Source organism: Etheostoma spectabile, chromosome 1 (genome assembly GCF_008692095.1).
Source record: "Etheostoma spectabile isolate EspeVRDwgs_2016 chromosome 1, UIUC_Espe_1.0, whole genome shotgun sequence".
NCBI lineage: Eukaryota > Metazoa > Chordata > Actinopteri > Perciformes > Percidae > Etheostoma > Etheostoma spectabile.
In genome coordinates this window covers 23,432,529-23,450,583 of record NC_045733.1, presented here as the reverse complement: position 1 = coordinate 23,450,583, position 18,055 = coordinate 23,432,529, and the positions used below count along the sequence as shown (strand labels likewise).

Below are 18,055 nucleotides of genomic sequence, written 5' to 3'. Positions count from 1 at the left end.
ACACCACAACACACACCACACACATACAACAACATACAACATAACTTATTAAGCCATTTAGTTTTCCAATTGACGTTTTGAAGAACAGATCTACCTTTTAAAACCTGAAATAAGAAGCCGCTTGAATTTTGCCATGCATTATACAGATGAGTTTTGTTATTAAGAAAAAAAACATACTGTCTAGGTACGGACTACTAGCCAGTACAGCAGAGTAGAGGGCCTGACAGTACCTAGGTAAGGCTACAGCGTCAGACGCAGGATATCGAGGGTCCCTGCAGTATAAGGGACTTACTAGCCATCAGAGGCAGATTACTGAGTGTCTGGACAGTACAGAGGTAAGGACTACTAGCCAGTCAGGAGCAGAGTATAGTGTCACTGACAGTACCTAGGAAAGACTACTATCCAGTCAGGAGCAGATATGGTAGGGTCCTGAACAGTACCTAGGTAAGGACTACTAGCCAGTCAGAAGAGAGTCACTGAGGCCCTGACAGTACCTATGTAAGTGACTACTAGCCATTCAGGAGAGAGTATGTCCCGATGACATGTGCCTACTGAGCAGTATGCCGCGTACCTGCGTACAGGACTACTAGCACAGTCAGAGTAGCGGGTTTGGTGGTCCTGACAGTACCTAGGTAACTGACTATAGCCAGTCCGCGAGATATGAGGGCCCTGACGTACCGTAGGTCGGACTACTACCAGTCAGGAAGCAGAGTATAGTGAGTCTGGGTACGACTCTACCTAGAGACAGATGAGCCTGAGTACCAGTGCAGCGTCAGGGCAGATATTGAGGGTACCTGACCAGTACCTAGGGTAAGGACTACTTAGCCAGTCAGGAGCAGGTCATGAGGGACCTGACAGTACCTAAGGACTACTGAGCAAGGCAGCAAGTATGAGGGTCCTGACAGTACTAGGTAAGGCACTATCGCCATCCGAGAGCAGCGTATGAGGCCCGAAAGTACCTAGGTTTAAGGACTACTAGCCAGTCATGAGCAGGTATGAGGGCCTGACAGTACATAGGTAACGGACTACAGACCATCCGAAGCAGAGTATGAGGGGTCCCTGCAGTACCTAGGTAAGGACTATCTGCCAGTCAGGAGCAGGGTATTGAGGGCCCTACAGTATCTAGGTAGGCACTTACTAGCCATCAGCGAGCAGAGTATAGGGCCCGACAGTACCTGAGGGTAAGGCCTACTGCCAGGTCAGGAGCAGAGTTGATGATAGGCCCTGACAGTACATGGTAAGGGACAATAGCATCAGGAGCAGAGATATGACGGTCCCTGACCAGTACCAGGGTAGTGACTAAGATAGAGCCGATTAGAAGAAGTCGAGTAGGAGGGCCCGCCAGTACCTAGGTAAGGATACTATCCAGTCAGAAGCAGGGTATAGGACGTTCCCCCACCTCCCCCACCCCCCAAGTCCTTTTGGAGGATGTGTGTGGTGGGGGACTTTGGGCTGTTTTTACGTTGTTAACTATAACGCATCCAAAGGAACATAACACAATAAAGGTAAGAGGCGAAAGCACAAAAAGCAATAATAGGAGCTCTTTAAAATTGACTTGATAAGGTACACATATATTTTTTGCAGCTTCACACACACACACACACACACACACCACCACAAACACACACACACACACCCACACACACACACACACACCACACACACACACACACCACGTGTTAGTGTCAGTGCAGGACAGGGTGTAGTGGGTGCAAGGCTACGGGCGTTGCACGGGTGTTTTCAGCCAGAAGTAGGGGGCCGCTCGGGTCTTACGCGCTTGGAGGAATTCGGGGCACGCAGCGGAGCTGCTGAGCCATCTGGGAGCGAGGGACATGGTCAGAAACACGCCCCCCCCCCGCGGAACTCAACCGGGGCCCGGGGGGGGTGGGGTGGGGGGGGTGCAGCAGTGAGCAACACAGCAGCACACGCTAAAGGCTGCTGCAGACACGTGAATTGTCTCTCATAGTCCCAAAAACAACTGGATATGATGATTCAGAGCCGGGTGCTCCTCTGACAGGGTTTCTGTTCCAGTCTGGGTAAATCTGAGTCATGTCTACAGGTCAAAGACCACAACGTAACTTAACCCTTGTGTTGTCTCCCGGGTCAAAAACGGACAAAGATTTGACGTTTTTGTCCTTTTTTCAGACTTGTTTTAAGTTTTCACTACCACCTCCTTACTAGTTTTACACTAGGTTTTAACTTTTTGTCCATTTTTTCAACACGTTTGATCCTTTTTTTCAATGTTTGTCACTTTTTTTTATGTTTAACACTACATGAACCTAACTTATGAACTTTATTTTTACAGTTATTTTAGGAATTCATGTTCAATAACCCTCATTCATATAGAGTTATATATATTTGAGTTAAAAAAGCAGAAATTATGAATTATTTTGACTAATAGTTAAGATCAGAGGAATGAAAGTGATCAGTTGTATTTGTATTTTTTTGTGGTAATTTGGTTAAAAAGAAACTTATATTTCAGATATAGATATTTTTAAAGGGGCCAAATTTGTCCCGAGGACAACAGGAGGGTTAGAAGAAGATGTGGATCATGCAACAAAGCAGGTCTACTTGGTTCTTATTGGGAAGGATTGTAAAGATCTACAAAGAATATATTTAGGGGATTTCCTCTCTAACTGGGACACACAGAGACACAGTGGTACACACGGAGACACACTGGGACCCACGGAGGCCACAAGTGTGGTACACACGTAGGACACAGTGGTACACACGGAGACACACTGGGACCCACGGAGACACACTGGGACACACAGAGACACACACAGAGACACACTGGTGCACACGGAGACACACTGGTACACACGGAGACACACTGGTGCACACGGAGACACACTTGTGCCCGAACGACACAAGAAACACACACACGAGACCACACGTGACACACGGAGACACACTGGTGCACACGGAGATACACTGCCCGAGACCACACACAGACACACTGGGAACACGGAGACACCACAGAGGACACACTGGTACACGACGAGACCACACTGCCTACCACAGGAGACACACTGGTACCACGAGACACAAAGGGACACATGGTACACATGAGAACACACGGGAAATGGTACACACGACATGGTTCTACAGAACAACACGTACAACGACACAGTCACAGAACACTGGGGAGACACACACAGACACAATGGTTACACAGAGACCCAACTGGTACAACAGAGGACACACTGGTACACGCCACCAGAGACACACGGGTACACACGGAGACAACACAGGAGGACACAATGGTTACAACATGGTGACCACAATGTACACACGTAGAACACTGTACACACAATATCACCTGGGTTACACACAGAGCACACTGTAACCACAGAGACACACTGGTACACACGGAGACACACACAGAGACACATGGTACACATGGGACCACACATGGTACACAGCGAGACACACTGGTACACCAGAAAAACCTGGTACAAACCCAGAGACACACTGGTACACACGGAGAACAACGGTACACACAGGGCACCGTACACACGGTATATACCGCGACACTGTACACCACGGAGACACACTGAGACACACTGTCACACGGAGACACATGTACACTGAGACACACTGAGACACACGAGTACACACTGGACACACGTACCACAAGTACACACAGTTGTACACACATGGTACACACTGAGACCCACAATGGTACGTACAACTGCCATGAGTAACACGACTAGAAGACACACTGGAGCGAGACACAATCCTTCCTAGCGGCAGCACCGAGAGAGTCTAGCGATGGGTCTACCAGACACGGGACGTGACAAGAGGCACTGCACGACACTGGGAGAACGAGCGCAGCAGACACTAATGGTCACACAGGGCACACACGGTACAGGACTGACCCTGCGCTCCACAACGGAGACACACTGGATCCACACTGGTACACTGAACATGTACACTTGACGTGAGGAGTAACCATTGTATCCACTGATGTAATAGCCACAGCGAATTCACAAACAGTGGATCTTCCCTGAGAACAGTTCCTCCAGAGGACGATGCGCCCGCGTGCCCAACCGTTTGTGATTGGTTAAGGACATACAAACAACCCAGAATGCATTCTGGGGAGATCCATTGGTCGGCAATGCCAGGCCTGCTGCTCGGGTGACAAGAAAAAGAAGACGAAAAGAGGCAGAACAGTCACCGTGGCAGACCGTAACTCCTTTACACAATAAGTATAATAACATAACATATGTAGTGTGTGAGCTAACACCACACACACACCAAAACTACACACACACCACACACCACCACACAACTTCAGGTTCAACATTGTTAGAGCTGTTAGTGTGTGTAATCATCCGACAACATGCAGATTTTTGTGCTTGCTCATAGAGTTTGTCACTGTATACAGACAGAGCAGCTTTCTGTTACAGTCATCGCACAGTGGCAAACCCAATGGTGTTTGAATGTGCAGCTCAGCAGAACCATCAGCACACACACACAACACACACACACCACACACACACCAACACACAAACCACCACACACACAGCTTTGGTGTCTACAAACCAGACCCTCGATCACGGTTTGATGGTTTTGCACCCAGTCCTGAGCCTGGAGAGCTGTAGGTTTGTGGTGTTGTGTGTGGGGTGTTTTGTGTGTGTTTGTGTGCGTTTGTGGGTTGTGCTGTGGGTTCTGGTGGGGCATTGGTTATGTCAGCGAGGATGGAGTCATTCAGACCATCCAATGGCGTCGAGTAAAGCTCGGTTGATGACGTAGACAGACAGGTGGTCATGGAGAGGCAGTCCAGATAGATAGAGGATAGATAATAGATAGATGATAGACCTAGATAGATCAGATAGATAGTATATATAGATAGATGGCTAGATGGATAGATGATAGATAAGATAGATAAGGATAGATAAGATGCCTTCGTGTATTGGCCCATCTACAGGCTGTGAGTGACTGAGGTAGGTCATACACCACCTGATAACAGCTCCATCTGTGGCAGTTGCGGTCTGGTTTCTTTGCTGTTCATGTGATTATGGATTTTTGGAGATGTAGATGAATAAATAATGGTCGACGCCTGTAGCTGCGAGTGAAGATTTTTGGTTTGAACCATGACGTCAGAAGTTGCTCGTAACTGACTTCGACATAAAACTACGCTTACAGGTGCGAACGGGACGATTAAAACCAAACAGATACCAGCGTGTACTGCATTAGGACCAATACTTTTTTATATCTCACTTTTTCTGAATTTAATAGTTAAATGTGGCAAATTGAGGCATTATCAGCTGCTATTTCATTTAAGCGTGGTCAAGACATATTCTTAAAAGAAGACTGTTTTACTAAGATACATCTGTATCACCTTAACTTGAAATTGACTCGTAATATGAGGGAGAACACCTTTTCTGGCGTCTCGATTGCAGAGAATACTACGCAAGAGCGCCTGGTTGTGTGTGTGTTTTTTGTGGTGTGTGTGTGTGTGTGGGGTAGTGTGATCTAAGTAGTAGTGTTGTGTTTGTGTGTGTCTGTCCTTTCTGTGTGTGTGTTTGTTTTGTTGTGTGTGGTGTGACTGTGTGTCCTGGTCTTTCTGTGTGTGTGTGTGGAAGAGAGAGTGTGTGTGTGTGTGTGGGTTGTGTGTGTGTGTGTGTGTGTGTGTGTGTCGCAGTCTGTGTGTGTGTGTGTGTGTGGTGGCGTGTGCGTGTGCGTGTGTGCGTCTGTGTTGTTCTGTCTGTGTGTTGTGTGTGTGTGTGTGTGTGTGTGTGTGTTTTGTGTGTGTGTGTGTGTGTGTGGTTTGTAGTTCTCTGTCTTCATTCAACACCAGAGGGACCGTTATCAAGTGAATATCCCAGAGACCACGACACGCAACAGCACAGCGTCACACTGACAACACACCACTAAACAAGGACCTGTAGAACACACATCCATTTCTTTTCTTCCATATGTGTTGTTTTTTCCAGTCTGTTCTATAGGCAGCCCAAAATATCCAATCCACATCAAAGAAGATTTCACGACTTTTGGAATGTTCCGATGTTTTTTCTTCAACACTAAAAATAAATATTAATGTGCTCTGATAGTCTAAACGCTGTGGACACCGAGTGTTTCTGCTGAGTCAGGCGCCGTTTGGAGCCGTGGCGCTGTCTGCCGAGGGTACTTACGGTGATGCAATCATTCGGTTTTTTTTTTTTTTTGGGCAGCGTTTTGATTGATTAGGGGACAACGTCCTCTTTCGCCTGTACAGTCCACTTTTTACGTACTGTCCGGGCGTCATGAAATGTCCGGTTCCCATGCTTTCATGGGAACCATCAGCATTAACGTGTCTTAAATTTACTTGCGCTTTGCACACAATATCGGAATTTTACTGTGACGTAATTCAGAGAGGCTGCCTTATATATTTATACTACTCCATTAGATTTATTCCATTTTTTCATTCTATTTTATGTATAGTATCAATTCTAACAAGAGTTGTAGCCACAACTCCTGCAACACCTTTGTTCTGTTTGTTTAGCTCTTTGCAGCTTGTGTTCTCACCGAAAACCGATTTCATTACAGGGAAACGTTTTAAGAGATATGTGTTAAAGCGGATTTTGAAGCTGACACAGAACGTCCATATACATTATTTCTATTTATTTAATTTATTTTAAAAGAGCGCTCAATTATTTTGTTCACAGATTTTATTTCATTTACATGAGTTTATTTTTGCACCATTGGAGGCATAATAAAGCATGTTCATTAACTCTGAGAAGCGCTGCTGAATTTGTGTCCTCGAGGCCGGGACGAGTTTTCTTCTTTTTTTGGAATCAAACATGGAATCACCCTAGATCTGAACAATTCTGATTCCGGTTCTCGTGACCTGTGATTCTTTTAGGGGGGGTGGGGGGTGGGGGGGGGGGGGGGTGGGGGGGGGGGGGGGGGGGGGGGGGGGGTGGGGGGGGGGGGGGGGGGGGGGGGGGGGGTGAAGAAGGTTGGGGGGGGGGGGGGGGGGGGGGGAACGATAAACAAAAACGGGTCACATTCTTATTACCAGAGGCCACATTTGTTTATCTTACATGTGATTACAGTTGTTCCGGTCTTTGCACATGCAGAATGGGCGGCCGTTCGGCAACCCCCCCTCCGAGTTTCATTTGAAAACGACGATCGGATTCGCACCACCCTTTTTACTTTCGCTCCCAAATTGGAACCGTTCTCGATGCCCAATCCTAGTCATCATCCCTTCCCTGAACATCTACATCTCAGCTATCCCCTGTTACACATGTTCCTGTTGTGTGTGTGTGTTAAGGTTAGGCCCTTTAGTTGTCATGGTTAGGGTTCGGTGGGTGGGGGGGGTTACGGTTAGCATTTAGGTTTGTGGGTTAAAAGTTAGGGTAAGGGCTAGGGAATGCAATTACTCCATTGACTGGTCCCCACAAGATAGTGGGACGTGTGTGTGTGTGGTGTTTTTAGAGGCAGAGGGTAATGGTAGCTCTGTAGTGCGTGTGTGTGTGTGTGTGGTGTGTGTGTGTGTGTGTGTGTGTGTGTGTGTGTGTTTGTGTTGTGTGTGTGTGTGTGTTGGTGTGTGTGTGTGTGTGTGGTGTGTGTGTGTGGGTGGGTTTGTGTGCGCGCCCATGGTATGTGGGGGCAGAGGCCACTGACGTGGAGATCCGTGTGCTATAGCCATGTGCCGAGCGAGGGTCAGCACGCCGAAGGTGGGCCTCAGGGTGGCTGTGCTGTGAGGTAGTGGCCATGATGGATGCCGGGGGGGGGTGGAGGCTGTAGACGTGGGGGACGGGGACGGGGGTGGGGGGGCCGGGTTGCGAGGACTTCACTTACCAGATATCTAGGGGTGGAGCCGGATGGTCGGAGCTGAGCACTGATGCCGTGATGTTCCACCACGCGCTTGAACGCCGGCTGGGACCCTGGACACTCGCTAGGCCTCGTAGCGCTCTCACAACTAGCATGCGAATTATGAGCTAAACAGTTTGTTAGTACAGTCCGAATAACCTGAGAACCGAAACCAAGTACGCGACCTTGCGTACTGAAGTACTGTAAAAAAACACTACGCTAGCAAAGATCCCACAATCATTGCGTTGTCGGTTGGAAGGACCAACGTTCATAACAGACGTAAACGAGGAGCTCTGTTACGTACACGACGCTCAATTTAAATTTCTACATATTTCTCATTCCCCTGCTCTGGCCTTTACCCCCCTCTCATTCCTCTGTTTCTGGTGTTTCCCCCTCTCATTCCTCCATGCTCTGGTGTTTCCCCCTCTCATTCCCCCGGCTAGCTGGTTTTCCCCCTTCCTTCTCTGTCGGTATTTTCCCCCTCTGACTCTATGGCCTTCCCCCTCTCATTCCCCCTGCTACTGGCCTGTCCCCCTTCATTCCTCCTGTTCGGGTTTCCCCCTATCATCCTCCTGCCTGGTGTTTCCCCCCTCTATTCCCCTGCTATGTGTTTCCCCCTCATTCCTCCTGTTCTGGTATTTCCCCCCCTCTCTCCCGCGCCCCCATTCCCCTGCCTCTGGCCTTTCCCCCTCTCACTGTCGTTACCTCCATCCCCTGCTTGGTGTTTCCCCTCTCTGCATTCCTCTGTTCTGGATTTCCCCCTCTCATTCCAGCTCTGTTCCTCATCCGGTTGGTTTCCCCTCCATTCCCACTTTCTGGGGTTTCCCCCGCTCATTCCCCTGTAGCTCGTGCCTTTCCCCTCTCAGCTCCTGCTCCTCTGGCGTTTTCAGCCTCTAAGCATTCTCATGCTCTGGTTTTCCCCATCTCATTCCCCTGCCCTGGTTTCCTTTCTCATTCCCCCTGCTCTGGCGTTCCCCTTCATTCCCCTGGTCTGGGTTTCCCCCTCCAATCCCATCTCTGGCGTTCGTCCCCCCCCTCATTCCCCTGGTCTGGCGTTTTCCCCTTCTCATTCCCTGTCTGGACGTTTCCCTCCTCCTTCCTCTCTCTGTATCTAGTCTCATGCCGATTCTGCTCGTGTTGTTGATCACTGTCGACTGCGTGGTGCTGCATGCCGACACCTCCTGCTCTGTGATCTAGCGGGTGTCATGCAGCATCTGCTCTTGACTAGGCTGCATTGCCGACCCTCCGTCTGATCTAGAGCTGATGCAACTCTGCTCTGAATCAAGGGTTTTGCTCGGCCAATCTGCTCATCAGCGCTGACCGACACCTCCTGCTCGTGTGAAGGGTGGCTGTCGAACTCGGTGCAGGGTGCATGCCGACACTCTCCTGGATCTCGTGCTGATCCGACCTTCTCTGTGATCTGGGGCTGCATGCCGAACTCGCTTGTGACTAGGGGTGGCATGCCGGACCCGTGAGATCGCGTGATGCCGACTCCGCTCTTGTCCGTGATCATGCCACTGCGTGTCAGGGGCATGCCCTTGCCTGTGCGCGGGTGATGGCGGACACCTCTGCTGTCTAACGTCTGATGCAGCACCTCCTGTGTAAAAGGCATGATGATCTGGCGATCTACTGCGATCGACACCTGCCGTCTGTGCAGCGTGGCTGCCGACACTCCTGCCGGTATTACGGTGCTGCTATGCGCACCCCTCGCTCTGTGATCTACGGGTGCTGCATGCCGACACCTCCTCTCGTGATCTACGGGTGCGCATGCCGACACCTCCTGCTCTGATCTAGCGGGTGCTGACATGCCGACACCTCCTGCTCTGTTGCTCTAGCGGTGCTGCATGCCGACACCTTCCGCTTGTTTCTCGTGTGCGAACTCCTCTCTGATTTCGGGTGGCTGCTTGCGACACCTCCGCCTGTGATCTAGCGGGGATGATGCATGCTTCAGACACCTCCTGCTCTGTTATCTAGCGGGTGCTGCATGCCGACCCTGCCTGCTCTGTGATCTAGGGGTGCTGCTTACCTGGGAGCACGGAAGTGTGACGGAGTAGTCCCTTGTCCTTGGTGGCTGGTGCTCTCCGTGTAGGGAGGTCCACGTGGCAATTCACGGGCTTCTGGAAAACGTCGGACGGCCGGGAGCTTGTACTACGCCCTGAAACTGGTCTGGGGATGACGCTGTCTCAGACTGGGCCGAGGGGGGGGGAGAGAAGAGAGAGAGAGGAGAGAGAGAGAGAGAAGTGATTTAGTGATGCGTGTTACATAGTCTGTTCCACAGAGGACGCTCGTTTTGTGTTCAAAGACTTAAGTTTCTATCTTTAGTTTTTTTTTCACCATTTTATTTATATCCAACTTAATTATATTTTGATGTTTGTTGTGAAATAAAACAAATTTATTATATGTTATTTTTAGTGAGAACTCATAGAATAACTAAAAATACTAATGTTAGGGACACTCGTTTCCGTCTGTAACGGCGTTTCTGATTGTTTTAAAAATCTACAGTATCGGCCGATATGTCGAATCAGATTTTAATAACAAATATTGTATCGGTACTGGCCTTCAAAATCCTTATTGGTCGGGCTCTAGTCCAAGAGCTCTGGTTCGAGCACATTGCCGTTAGTTATGTTGCTTTGCTCAAGAGCACCTGTGCAGTGCCCGGAGGTGATCTGGTGCTCCTCCAGTACCAGTCCACCAACCGATACTTTGATGCAGTGGGAACTGAACTAGCACCGTCCGGTTCCCGGCCACCTCCCTAAGGACTGACGCTACTGACCCACCCCACAATGCTAAGTCTCCCATTGCCTCCTCCACTGAGTTTGTGAAGAGGGACAGTTGAGGACAGAAGAGACAACGGGCCCCAGACATAAAAGAGTGATTCATCAGACAGAAGGAGAACAACGCTAGACGTAAGAAGAGGAGAAAGTCACGGAGAGGAAGGCGGACGATGTCTGCCTTGATGGAGTGAGAGGTTTGGTCTTGATCACGATGAAGATCTGCTCCTCTTTCGTAGGTTGACTTGAAGTTCCGAACCACGACTTCTTAGCAGTCTGCGTGGGAGGGATCGCAACGTGCATCCGAGACACATATACAGCTGAAGTAGATTAACTTGGACAGAAATGCCACAAAAATACAAAATGACAAGCCTTCCAAAATGTTCCGATCTAATCTACAGACCATGTTCGCCAATGGGTCCCCCAGTCGGAGAGAAGTGACAGAACGGCGTACAGGGTCGGCCAAACAGGGATTAGGTCGTGTCATGACTCAGATACCCTACACATGTAAAGCTATCCGTCAGGTACGTAAAGCAGCAAGCAGGTAGGTACCCCGACCTGAATAACATAATACTTTCACTGTAGCCTCATGCTGTCTATGTATCCGCGAACTTTCATCCCGAAGTCGACTGCAATAAGCTAAGTCTAGCTGGAGTCGCGGCAAGAATCAGCGTTGTTCTGGCCAGATCTGAGTCTTAGTGCCCCCTGTCACACCCGCCTGCAGGTGTTAAAGTGCCTTTCCTGTCACATGTCATTTGCGTGTCAGTTGCTTGTCAGTTGGCGTGTCAGTTTTTTGCCGTGACGTTTTCAATGTCTTTGCACACAGGAACATGTCGGACGCTATAAAAATCAACCATTGCTTCATATTAAACAGATATAATACTGATGTGAAACAGCAAAGACATGAAATGTATTCAAATAGGCTACAGAGTTGTCATTGTGTATTGACAGAAAGCAAATGTAAAAATCAATATTCATTTTTATTCAATTTTTAACTCACAATATCGGGCGCCCGGATGGCTCAGTTGGTAGAGTGGGCACTCATGTATATATATATATATATATATTATAGATTATTTAGATATAATATAATATCTCTATATATATATAGATATATTATACGTAATAGAGAGAGATTTCTCCTCGAGCAGACGGTTGCGGGTTCGACTCTGACCGTCCCTTCTCTCTCCTCCCCTTTCATGTCTTCAGCTGTCATATCATATATAACAAGAGAACAATAATAGATACATTTTTATTTATAATCACGTTTCATGCAATAGATTCTCAAGTGCTACAGGTAAAAAAAGAGAAAAATAAAAACAAAATGAAAGATGACAAAGAAAATAAAAACTTTCTTAGAAGAGAGGTAAAAAAACATCTAAAGGACCAAAGCTTTGCTAAAAGAAATGTTTTAAGGCCTTTTCAAAACACTCAGTGGACTGAGTGTGCCCTCAGGTGTCAGGGCCAAAATACAAGGCAAAAACCCGCCCGAAAAATATCTTCCTCTGCTAACGTCGATACCTACACACTAAAAGACGTTTTACCACCACGATGAATAAAAACCGTCTTGGCAACCTTTAAATGAGTTTGTTTTGATTTTAAAAATGATCAAATATACAATCGCTAAAACCTACGTTTTGCGAGTCCTCGCTAGGTTTCGGGCTTCGTCCCTGAGACACAAATACGTCTCAACTATTTACTTTTCGCCTGATGTGTCCGTCTGAAAACGCCATTTTAGAGTCAAATGTTCTGGAGATACGTGGATGAACTTTTGGCGAAATAATCGGTGTTCATTCCCTTCTCCGTTGAGTCAAACACTCAGGACCTGCCGGGGGGCCCCCAAAAACACCCACGGGACACGCGATACAGGAAGTCACTCGGGGCGTCTCTGGTGTCCTTTGGTTCTGGAGATCTCTGGGGATACTTACCCTCTGGAGACTAGTCTGGAGTCAGACTGTACTGTCTTCCTGGGTGCGAACGTTAAAGAAGAGGTCAAGTTCACAGAGGTGAGTTGGAGGGGGGTCCATCTCTTTCCTACACAGATGTATGGGTATTATGTATTGTTATTTCTATGTGCTTTTGTGTTTTTCAATTGGAAAATGTTTCACATGTGTTTTTATGACAGTTTTGAAAACCCTCAGGGACGGGCATTGGAACCAGCTATAATATATTATATATATACGGTAGTATACTATATATATATACAATACCTACTCTACATTACATTCTACTCTACCTAGATAAACATGCATATTAACCCTTGTTATGCTGTACCCCAATGTCTCTGTTTAGCATCTGTCCCTATTCACGAAACAGAAATGAGAGCGTAAGTGCACTTATTTCCATACATTGCACAGCCATGAAAGAACCTATAAAATATCCCATACCAGCTGGCATCAGAGAATGTGTACTCTTTTTCATAAGAAGCCTCACTGAAATACGATCTGTCCTATATGTATAGTTTTTTTTGCTTTTACTGGCCATTTAAATGCTGATATCGAAATGACTAAATATTGGCCTTATATCGCCGGCTATCATATTGGTCTAGCTCTACCAGTCCAACGGTCAGGTGGTGCTTTACACGTCTGATGGACAGATGATCAACATTAACAAACCAAGGACCAGAGGCCGGTCTTACCTGCTCTTTAGGGAAAGCCCTGGTAGATAATTAACATCCCCATCCGGTCAGACCTGCTTCTTATGGAAATACGGGAGATAATAACCTCCCAAGTCCTGGTCGAGACCTGCTCTTATGGAAATACCTGGGAGAAAAAACATCCCAGCTTCTTGTCTAGACCTGCTCTTTCAAATAATACCTGGGAGCTAATAACAGCCCGATTCCTGGTCTAGACCTGCCTTTATTGGAAAGACCTGGAGATAAAATCACATCGCCAGAGTCGGTCTAGACCTTCTCTTTAAAGAAAGACCTGGGATGATAAAAACATCCAGAGTCCTGGCCTAGACCTGCTCTTAAAGAAAGACCTGGGTAGATAATAACCTCCCAGAGTCCGGGTCTCGACCTGCTCTTTAAAGAAGACCGGGAGATAATAACACCCAGAGTCCGGTCTAAACCTGCTCTTTAAGGAAGACCTTAGGTTGGCCACAATAAAGGCCACTCTAAATATACCAGTTTTTACTGTATTGTAGGTGGGTTCCAAAACCAGTATCTGGTGTGCCCAACCATTTTGCCTCACGCATGCAAACGCATCTCCTTCGCATACAGTTGATCTGGTGTTGATTGGGGCGTGTGGAATATCGGATCTAATTCTTCTTCAATGCGGGTTGACGGGTTTGAAAGCTTTTGTAACATGTTTGAGAAGAAATAAGCCTCTGGTGTCCCATGAAAAAGTCTTATATCTTTGAGTTCAGCTCATGAGATGGCGCAACAAACAAAAGTGTGCGTTGTGTCTATAATTCCGTCTGTGTATTCTGTGCCGTGTAAAATGAGTTCATCCTGGCCCGTGGCATTAATACCTCAAACTAAAGCGAGCTGGGCAAATGTTGAACGGCCCTGTAAGGAGATCGTGTTCGCTCAGTTAGTTAGGCGGCTGGTTCTCCTTATAAGACGGCAGCAGGTGAGCCAGTCATGACTGGACCTATTCCCCTGACTAACGAGGCGCAGTTTTGAATACATGAACACGCTCTCTGCTCAGTCATTATCATAAACCAGGGCTTGTAGTCCAAGAAGACTACCTGTAATTGAGTCCAAGGCAAGTCCAATACCAGGATTAGTTGGGTCCAGACAAGACCGAGTCCAAACGTTTCAGTCCGACAAGGCGCCAAGTCGCCAAAGGTTTGATCCGATTCAAGGCCCGAGTCCAAAAGGTTTGAGTCCAAGACGAGACTATCCCAACAGGGTTGAGTCCGAGACAAGACCAAAGTCCAAAGGTTGAGTCCAGACAAGACGAGTCCACAAAGGTTAGAGTCCAAGACAGACCGAGTCAAAAGGTAGAGTCCAAGCCAAGACTGAGTCCAAAAAGGTTGGAGTCCGAGACATACCAAGTCCAAAAGGTTTAGAGTCCAAGACAAGACCGAGTCCAAAAAGGTTATAGTCCAAGACAAGACCCGAGTCCAAAAAGGTTAGAGTCCAAACAGACCGAGTCCAAAAGGTAGAGTCCCAACAATACCTAGTCCAAAAAGTTTAGGTCAAGACAATACCGAGTCCAAAAAGGTTTGAGTCCAGAGTCACACCGTCCAAAAAGGTTAGAGTCCCAGACAAGACCGAGTCCAAAAGGTTTGAGTCCGAGTCCAAGACAGAGTCCCCAAAGAGTTTGAGTCAACTTAAGACATAGTCAAAAGGTTGAGTCCGAGTCAGGCCGAGTCCAAAAGGTTATGTCCAGACAACTGAGTCCAAACAGGTTCAATCAGAAAAAAATCCAATACAAGACCGCGTCCAACAGGTTCACGTCCAGACAAGACCGAGTCCAAAAGGTTGAGTCCCGAGTCACGACAGATCCCAAAAAGGTTTGAGTCCCACTTAAGACAGAGTCAAAAGGTTTGAGTCCGAGTCAAGGCGAGTCCAAAAAAGTTTGAGTCTGAGTCAAGACCAGTCCAGCAGAAAAAAGGTCTTATGCATGACCGTGGCTCAATACAACTCATTTGGATTTCGCTTTCCCTCCAATGTTATGATCACCAGGAAAGACACCTGGACTCCGTCCAAACAAAAGCCAAAAGCCAGATCTGCAAGACCATGGCCGAGACCGAGACAAGTCAGATCCAAATACTTGCGGCCCGAGACCATTCCGGACACAGAGTATGGTCTCTCGTCTTGCCTCCAAGACCGGTTTAGTGCAAAAGACAAAAGCTCTCCATCCCACCAAAACCAGCCTATCCTCCCGAAAAAAACTCCCAACCGGTCATATTGACAGTTAGGTCATTAATATAGACCGTTAATTAAAATACTACCATATACTTAAATAAAATGAAAATCCAGTGTAGTAACAAGTATGGGAAAACCGTGGCAGCTTGTATGCAATAGTTAAGACGACACCTGAAACTGTGAAGAGGATATAGCCTAAAAGATCTATACTGTCCAAACAAAAAAGGGCAATTGGTCACATGATAAATCAGAGGAACAAAAATTTTTTTTAACTATATTTTTTCATTTAAATATTACCTATTTTAATTAGGTCTAATGTTATAATCAGATTTGTTTGACACTGATTGTACTCAATTTATGGCTTTTTTCTGAAAATGTTTCAGTCGTCATATTTTCGCAATTCACATTAAATGCATATTCGTAAGTTGTTTCTACTCAAATATGATTTGTTCACTAAACTTGCAAAGTCGTTGGGAAATGTTCTTATTTTTTGAGTTTAGATCCAAGTACAGTTTTGAATTTAAAGAAATTACAAAATTAAAACCCAATATTTTCAGAAACTCTTTGTACTTGTGTAGGATACATTCCCCCCCACACACAAACAAACACACACACCAAACCCACACACACACACACAAACACACACAAACACAAACACCCACCCAAAGCACACAAACACACACACACACAACACCACCACCACCAAACAAACACACACACACACACAACACACACAAGCAACACACAGACACACACACGACAACACACACAAACACCACACACACACAATCACACACACAAAACCACACACACACACACCAAGCCACACACAAAAACACAAAGACACACATACACACACACCAACCAACACACACACCACACACACAGACACCACGCACACAAACCCCACATACCCACAGAGAGACAAACACAACAATCCTACACACACAAAACACAAGACCACATACACACACACACACAACAACACACACACCAGCACCACACACACACCAAGCCACATACCAACACACACACACACACACACACAAACACACACACCAACACACACAACACCACACAAACACACACACACATACACCACAAAACCCTACACCACACAGCACACACCCAAAAACAAACACACACCAAACAAACACACACAGCACACACCAAAACACAAACAACCACACACACACACACCCCTCCCCACACACGCCCCCTCCCGTTGCATTTCCGGCGGTGAAGCGCGGCGAGCCCAGCCGCTGTTTCTTGAGGCTTTGGAGCCGCGTCCTCCGGGGACGCCCCGATGGACGGGCTGGGCGGGCTGCGTGTGCTGGGCGTCCCGGCCGGGCTTGTCCTTGGGCGGTGCACCGGGTGCCTTGGGGGTGGGGAGAGGGCGCTCGGGGGTAGGGAGTGGGGGTCCCTGCGTGATGGACGATTTGCCGTTGGGTCATGGGTGGAGGTGGTAGCGGCGGCGGGCGACAGAGGAGCCACCGTGAGAGGGGATGGAGAGTTTAGGGGCGGTGAGGAGGGTGGCCGTCTCACCCGCAGGCTTGTTGGGGATAGCCCGGAGCCCAAGGCGTGGCACGGCGCGGACGGTCCCCAAAATTTGGGCGTGGCGGGGGTCTGGTCGTGTTGGGGAGGGGGTTGGATCGGGTGGTCTGTAGGGGCTTTCTCAGAGACTTGGGCTTGGCGGGAGGGTCCTGCGTGCGGGGTGCATGAGGGGAGACCCCATCTTTGCTGGTAAGAGTTGGGCGTGCGTGGGCCCCCACCCCCTTTGAGCGCCCTCGGGGGAGTGGGTGGGCTGCGTTGGGGACTGACACGGTCTGGGGCTGCGGTGGGATGAAAAAACCGCCGGTGGTCTGCCATTGTCATGACACGCGACCCGCGAGTCAGCCAATGAGAAAGCGAGCCACAGCCAGAGGAACAGCACAGCCCATAAGTTAATCCCAAAAACTATATATATTTATGTATATATAATATATTATAGATATAAAAAAACAGGAAATAAAAGAGGAGTGTGGCGATGGTTTAGAGGTGAGCAGTAGATAGATGGATAGATGGATAGATAGATAGATAGATAGATAGATAGATAGATAGATGCGTGTTATTGGCCCATCTACAGGGTGGAGGTGACTGAGAGTGTGCATACACCACCTGATAACAGCTCCATCTGTGGCAGTGCGGCTGGTTCTTTGTGTTCATGTGATATTTTGGATTTTTTGGAGATTAGATGAATAAATAATGTGTGACTCCTGTAGCTGGAGTGAAGATTTTTGTTGAACATGAAGCTCAGAAGTTGCTCGTTAACTGACTTCACATTAAGACACGACGCTACAGGTGCGAAGGGAACGATTAAAACCAACAGATACCAGCGATTACTGACATTAGGACAATTACTTTTTTATATCTCAACTTTTCTGAAATTCTAATAGTTAAATGTGCAATTGAGGCATTATCAGATGCTAAATTTCAATTAAGCGTGGTCAAAGAAATATTCTGAAAGAAGACATGTTGTAGAAGATAAATACTGTAACCTTAAATCTTGAAATTGACTCGTATATGAGGGAAGAAAACCTGTTTCTGGCGTCTCGATTGCAGAGAATACGACTCAAGAGCTCCTGGTGTGTGTGTGTGTGTGTGTGTGTGTGTGTGTGTGTGT

At 47.5% G+C, this 18,055-nt stretch overlaps 1 protein-coding gene across 1 annotated transcript in view; it reads right to left on the bottom strand.

Annotated features, from left to right (window-relative positions):
• Positions 1-18,055, bottom strand: part of LOC116689200 (serine/threonine-protein kinase BRSK2) — a gene marked incomplete in the record, with an annotated part of 273,622 nt that overhangs the window by 2,273 nt on the left and 253,294 nt on the right. Inside the window, 1 exon segment of the mRNA XM_032515617.1 lies at positions 7,792-7,831. Within this exon segment, the coding sequence (XP_032371508.1) occupies positions 7,792-7,831 (40 nt within the window).